We start from the raw sequence: 6,203 nt of genomic DNA, 5'->3' as shown, positions 1-6,203 counted from the left end.
GTCCTCCCTCATTTCATCTTCATCATCCTGGTAGATGGCAGCAGATTTTTACCAAGAATGTATTGGTAAATGTTTCCATTCATCCTTCCTTCATTGATATGAATTTTGCCACTACCGTATGCTGAAAAACAGCCCCACACCATGATGTTCCCACCTCCAAACTTTTTTTAGGGTGATGTGCAGTGTCATTTGGCCTCCAAACATGGTGTGTATTATGGCATCCAAAGAGTTCCATTTTGATCTCATCTGACCAGACTATATTCTCTCAGTATTTCACAGGCTTTTTCTAAATGTTGTGCAGCAAACTTTAAATGAGCTCCAACATGCTTTTTCTTCAGCAATGGGGTCTTGCATGGAGAGTGCGCATATAGGCCATGGCGGGTGACTGCATTACTTATTGTTTTATTTGAAACAATTGTACCTGCTAATTCCAGGTCTTTCTGAAGCTTTCCCCAAGTGTTTTTTGGCTCTTGGACAACTCTTGTGATATTTTTTTTTAATCCTCTGTCAGAAATCTTGCGAGGAGCACCTGGTTGTGACCGGTTTATGGTGAAATATGTTTTTTCCACTTTCAGATTATGGCCCGACAGTATACACTGGAACATTCAGAAGTTAGAAATCCTTCTGTAACCAATGCCATCAATATGTTTTGCAAGAATAAGGCTGCAAAGGTCTTGAGAGCTCTTTGCTTTTACCCATCATTAGATGTTTTTTGTGTGACACCTTGGTAATGAGACACCTTTTATTGGTCATCAGTTGAGACTGAACCGGGTGATATTAATTTGCACTGACAAGAGGCAGGATTGCTTTCTAATTACTAACAGATTTCAGCTGGTGTCTTGGCTTTCCATGCCTTTTTGCACCTCCTTTTCTTCATGTGTTCAATACTTTTTCCCTGTGTCATTCCATTTTATTACACATAACTTAATTTCTGAATGTATTTGTTTTGGTTTCTTTTTGTGTATGGATTGGTTGGGTTGTTACCGACATGTAGTGACAATTTCATGTCAATAGCACATTTAGAAATATATTTTCCTAGAAAAATTGTGACACGTATATATAATTATTAACCACTTGCATCCCCAAGACTATTTCTCCCTATTTTAGTATTATTTTCCCATTTTGGTAGTGAATCATTTCAAACATTTTGGGGCAGATCCACAAAAGAATTACGCCGGCGTATCTCTTAATACGCAGCGGAATTGCAAATTTTGCGCTTCGTATCTTTGTTTTGTATCCACAAAACAAGATACGACTGCATCTCAGATCGATCCGACAGGTGTACGTCTTAGGCCCCGTACACACGACCAGTTTCCTCGGCAGAATTCAGCTTCCGACCGAGTTTCTGGCTGAATTCTGCCGAGAAACCCGGCCGTGTGTACACTTTCGGCCGAGGAAGCCGACGAGGACCTCGGCGAGGAAATAGAGAACATGTTCTCTATTTCCTCGTTGTTCTATGGGAGCTCTCGCCCCGCCGAGGTCCTCGGCGGCTTCAGTGCTGAACTGGCCGAGGAACTCAATGTGTTTGGCACGTCGAGTTCCTCGGCCGTGTGTACGGGGCCTCAGTATGCCATCGGATCTTAGGTGCATTTTTTCTGCGGCCGCAAGGTGGCGTTTCCGTCGATTTCCACGTCGAGGATGCAAATTAGCTAGTTACGGCGATCCACGAATGTACGTCTGGCCGGCGCATTTTTTTACGTCGTTTGCATTCGGCTTTTTACGGTGTATAGTTACCCCTGCTATATGGTGGCGTACTCAATGTTAAGTATGGCCGTCGTTCCCGCCTCGCATTTTGAATTTTTTACGTTGTTTGCGCAAGTCGTTTGCGAATAGGGATTTGCGTAGAATGACATCAACGTCGTAAGCATTGGCTTGTTCCGGTTTAATTTCGAGCATGCGCACTGGGATACCCCCACGGACGGCGCATGCGCCGTAAAAAAACGTTATTTACGTTGGGTCACGACGTATTTACATAAAACACGCCCCCATCACATCCATTTGCATTCCGCGCCCTTACGCCGCCAAAGATACACTATGCCGCCATAACTTACGGCGCAAATTCTTTGAGGATTCCAAAAAAAAAAAAAGTAAGTTACGGCGGCGTAGTGTATCTTAGATACGCTACGCCCGGCGGAATAATGCGCCGCTGTACGTGGATCTGGCCCTTTATCTCAAAGCAGTATTAAACCAAAAGAAAACTTTTATTTCATTGCAGCTTACCAATTCTTAGATGTGTTGCTGCATTAGTTTTCTTTTTTGAACTTGCTTTCTTCTATTTTCATTTGGTGATCCAGCCAGTAAGTCAATTATTTTTCAAAAGAACAAGCTCTCTTGCAGTTACATGGACAAGGAAACCCATTTAATGCTGGCAGAGGTGCTTACAACGATTTCATTTTATTTGTGTGTGTAAAACCTTTATCCCAAAAGAAAAAAAAACTGTTCTCTGTAGCTGATTATAAAGTATACGCTGGCGTTTGACATAAGTTTGTTAGTGTATTTAAATCTTCTAGTCTAACACTCCCCTCCCCTTAGATTAACAATACTGCTGTCCAAAGGTGCCCCCTGTTCTCCTTCACCCAGAGTGGTGGTGCTCTAATAAAAGAGGTGTTTTACTGGCCAGATCACAAGGTGGGAACAGAGGAGGGAAAATAAATTCTCAAAATAAAATGAATGCAGCCACCAAATATAAAAATGCAACATATTTCATTTTTGGTTTTGGGTTTGATACCGCTTTAAACTGACCATCCACTGATCAAAATTCAGCCAGGGCAGCTGGGACTGACTGCATTTCATTCATTGTGTGGCAATAAGTGTTAATTTTGGCAGCAAATTTCAATTTAGTTTTAGTCTTATGCCCTGTACACACGATCGGATATCTGATGGAATCTAATCCGATGGTTTTCTTTCATCGGATATCCGATGAAGAGGACTTTCATCAGTCTTGCCTACACACCATTGGTTAAAAATCCGATCATGTCCAACGTGGTGACGTAAACACTACAACATGCTGAGAAAAATTAAGTTCAATGCCGTCGACTTGATTCTGAGCATGCGTGGATTTTTGACCAATGGACTTCCCCACAGACGATCGTTTTTTTCTATCGTTTTTTTAACCATAAGTAACATTTAAAACATGTTCTATTTTTTTTCACCCATTGATAAAAAAACGATGGGGCCCACACACGATCGGTTCGTCCGATGAAATTGGTCCATCGGTTCGTTTTCATCAGATGAACCGATCGTGTGTACAGGGCTTAAGTCTTTTGACTAAAATGCCATTTTGGTTTTAGTCTCATTTTATTCATATGCAATTGTTTTAATTTTAGTTGCATTTAGTCAACTAAAATGCCCTACATTTTTTTTACCAAAAATATGTAGCATATTACACCATGCACTAATACATATTGGCATACAATTATATAGACATTTAATATTTTTACTTTTTTTTTACTGGATGTGTTTTGTAGCAGAAAGTAAAAAATATTGTTTTTTTTTCAACATTTTCGGTCTTTTTTTGTTTATAGTGCAAAAAATAAAAACCGCAGAGGTGATCAAATACCACCAAAAGAAAGCTCTTTTTATGGGGAAAAGGGACATATATTTTGTTTTGGTACAGCGTTGCATGACCGTGCAATTGTCAGTTAAAATAACTCAGCGCCGTGTCTCAAAAAATGGCCTGATCATGAAATGGGTAAATCTTCTGGAGGGCAAGTGGATAAAGTCCATTCATTTCAAAATTAAATGTTAAAATCTCGAACTACTTTTGAATAACAATTGAATGTTCTGACAATTTTTCTAAGATTTTTTGTATGAATTTTCATTTTGAAATACTACTAGAGCATGTCCAGCTTTACTTTGAAATAATTAAATAACAAAAATATATATTATATTGTCAAAAGCATTGGGGTGCCTGCCTTTACACAAACATGAACTTTAATGGCATCCCAGTCTTGATCTGTAGGATTCAATATTGAGTTGACCCACCCTTTGCAGCTATAACAGCTTCAATTCTTCAGGGCAGGCTGACCACCAGGGTTAGGAGTGTGTCTATGGGAATGTTTAACCATTTATCCAGAAGCACATTTGTGCACCGGTGGGCAGTCATGTTGGAACAGGAGGAGGACAGCCTCAAACTGTTCCCACAAAGTTAGGAGCATGAAGTTGTCCAAAATGTTTTTGTTTGCTGACACCTTAAGAGGTCCCTTCACTGTAATGAAGGGGCCAAACCCAACCCCTGAAAAACAACACCACACCATAATCCCCCGTTCACCAAATAATTTGTACCAGTGCCCAAAGCAAGGTCCATAAAGACATAGATGGGCAAGTTTGGGGTGAAGGAACTTGACTGGCCTGCACAGAATCCTGACCTTAACCCAAAAGAACACCTTTGGAATGAATTAGAGAAGAGACTGTGAGCCAGACCTTCTCGTCCAACATCAGTGCCTGACCTGGACGAAATTTCAAACATTCCCATAGACACACTGCGAAAACTTGTGGACAGCCTTCCCAGAAAATTGAAAGCTGTTATATCTGCAAAGTGTGGGCCAACTCAATATTGAATCCTATGGACTAAGACTTGGATGCCATTAAAGTTCATGTGCATGTAAAGGCAGGTGTCCCAATACTTTTGACAATATAGTGTATATACACATTTGTACTGTGATTTGAAAACAATAAATTCTGGCTTAGAATCCCATAATGTTATTCCTAAATTGATATTCATCGGTATTCAATATTTGTTCCATAACAATTTATTTTCATATTCCTATAGATCTCAATCAGTGCATTTCAGCAAAGCTCAGTAATCCTCAGAGAATTAATACAGGAGAGAAGATATTTTCAATATTCAGAATTTAACAAGTGCTTTTCAGAGAAGACATTTCTTTGCCACCAGAAGAAGATTCAGAAATGGAAAACATGTTTAAATGTTTGAAATGTGATAAAAATTTCTCAAGAAAGGCACATTTTATTACACACATGAAGAGTCACACCGGAAAGAAGCCATTTGGATGCTCAGAATGTGATAAGTGTTTCTCGAAAAAGAAAAGTCTTACTAGACACCAGAGAGTTCACACCGGAGAGAAACCATATAGATGTTCAGAATGTGATAAGTGTTTCGCGGAAAAGGGAGGTCTTACTAAACACCAGAGAATTCACACCGGAGAGAAACCGTATAGATGTTCAGAATGTACTGAGAGCTTCTCACGACCATCATCTCTTTCATACCACCAGACAATTCACACAGGAGAGAAACTATTCAGATGTTCAGAATGTGACAAATGTTTTTCTAACAAATCTGCACTTAAGCAACACCACAGGATTCACACAGGAGAAAGGCCATTTATGTGCTCAGAATGTGACCAATGCTTTAAACAATGTAATCATCTTATGCAACACCAGAAGATTCACACAGGAGAGAAGCCATTTAGATGTTCAGAATGTGACAAATGCTTTGGGCAAAAATCTAATCTTACTCAACACCAAAAAGTTCACACAGAAGAGAAGCCATTTAGATGTTCAGAATGTGACAAATGCTTTGGGCAAAAATCTAATCTTACTAAACACCAAAAAGTTCACACAGAAGAGAAGCCATTTAGATGTTCAGAATGTGACAAATGCTTTGGGCAAAGAACTAATCTTAATCAACACCAAAAAGTTCACACAGGAGAAAAAACATTTAAATGTTTGGAGTGTGACAAGTGTTTTAATGAAAAGACACATCTTACTCAACACCAGAGGATTCACAAAGGAAAAGAAGCTGATTAAATTAGTTAAATATGAATGTTATACATATTTCAGATGTTGTATATATCTGCTTAAAGCTGATCTCCAGCTTTTATTGAATTTAAATATTTAATTTGAAGCAAGCTGGTCCAAACAAACTATTCATTTCTCTAATGCCCTGTACACACGATCGGAATTTTTGATGAAAAATGTCTGACGGAATTTTTTCATCAGATATTCCGACCTTATGTGGACCTCATCTGACTTTTAGAAATAGAACTTTTTTTATTTTTTTTCCGATGGAAATTCCGATCATCTGTGTGGAACTCAGATGGAGAAAAACACGCATGCTCAGAATGAATTTGACGCATGCTCGGAAGCATTGAACTTAATTTTTCTCGGCCCGCCGTAGTGTTTTACTTCACTTTGTTTTGGACGGTCGGAATTTCGTCTTACAGTGTGTATGCAAGACAGCTTGA

At 39.2% G+C, this 6,203-nt stretch overlaps 1 protein-coding gene across 1 annotated transcript; it reads left to right on the top strand.

Moving 5' to 3' along the window:
• Nucleotides 1–4,861: 4,861 nt before the first annotated feature.
• On the top strand, nucleotides 4,862–5,766 carry LOC120930559 (gastrula zinc finger protein XlCGF7.1-like). The gene has a single exon (XM_040341734.1). The coding sequence runs from the start codon at nucleotides 4,909–4,911 to the stop codon at nucleotides 5,764–5,766; it is 858 nt and encodes a 285-aa protein (XP_040197668.1). The 5' UTR covers nucleotides 4,862–4,908.
• The last annotated feature ends 437 nt before the right edge of the window (nucleotides 5,767–6,203 follow it).

This window comes from Rana temporaria, chromosome 3 (genome assembly GCF_905171775.1).
Source record: "Rana temporaria chromosome 3, aRanTem1.1, whole genome shotgun sequence".
In the NCBI taxonomy this organism is placed as follows: domain Eukaryota; kingdom Metazoa; phylum Chordata; class Amphibia; order Anura; family Ranidae; genus Rana; species Rana temporaria.
The sequence above is the reverse complement of the archived record's forward strand: the minus strand, read 5'-3'. Positions and strand labels throughout refer to the sequence as shown.

Coding starts and splice junctions, on each gene's coding strand:
- LOC120930559 (XM_040341734.1), top strand. CDS start 4,909: ATGGAAAACATGTTTAAATGTTTGAAATGTGATAAAAATTTCTCAAGA.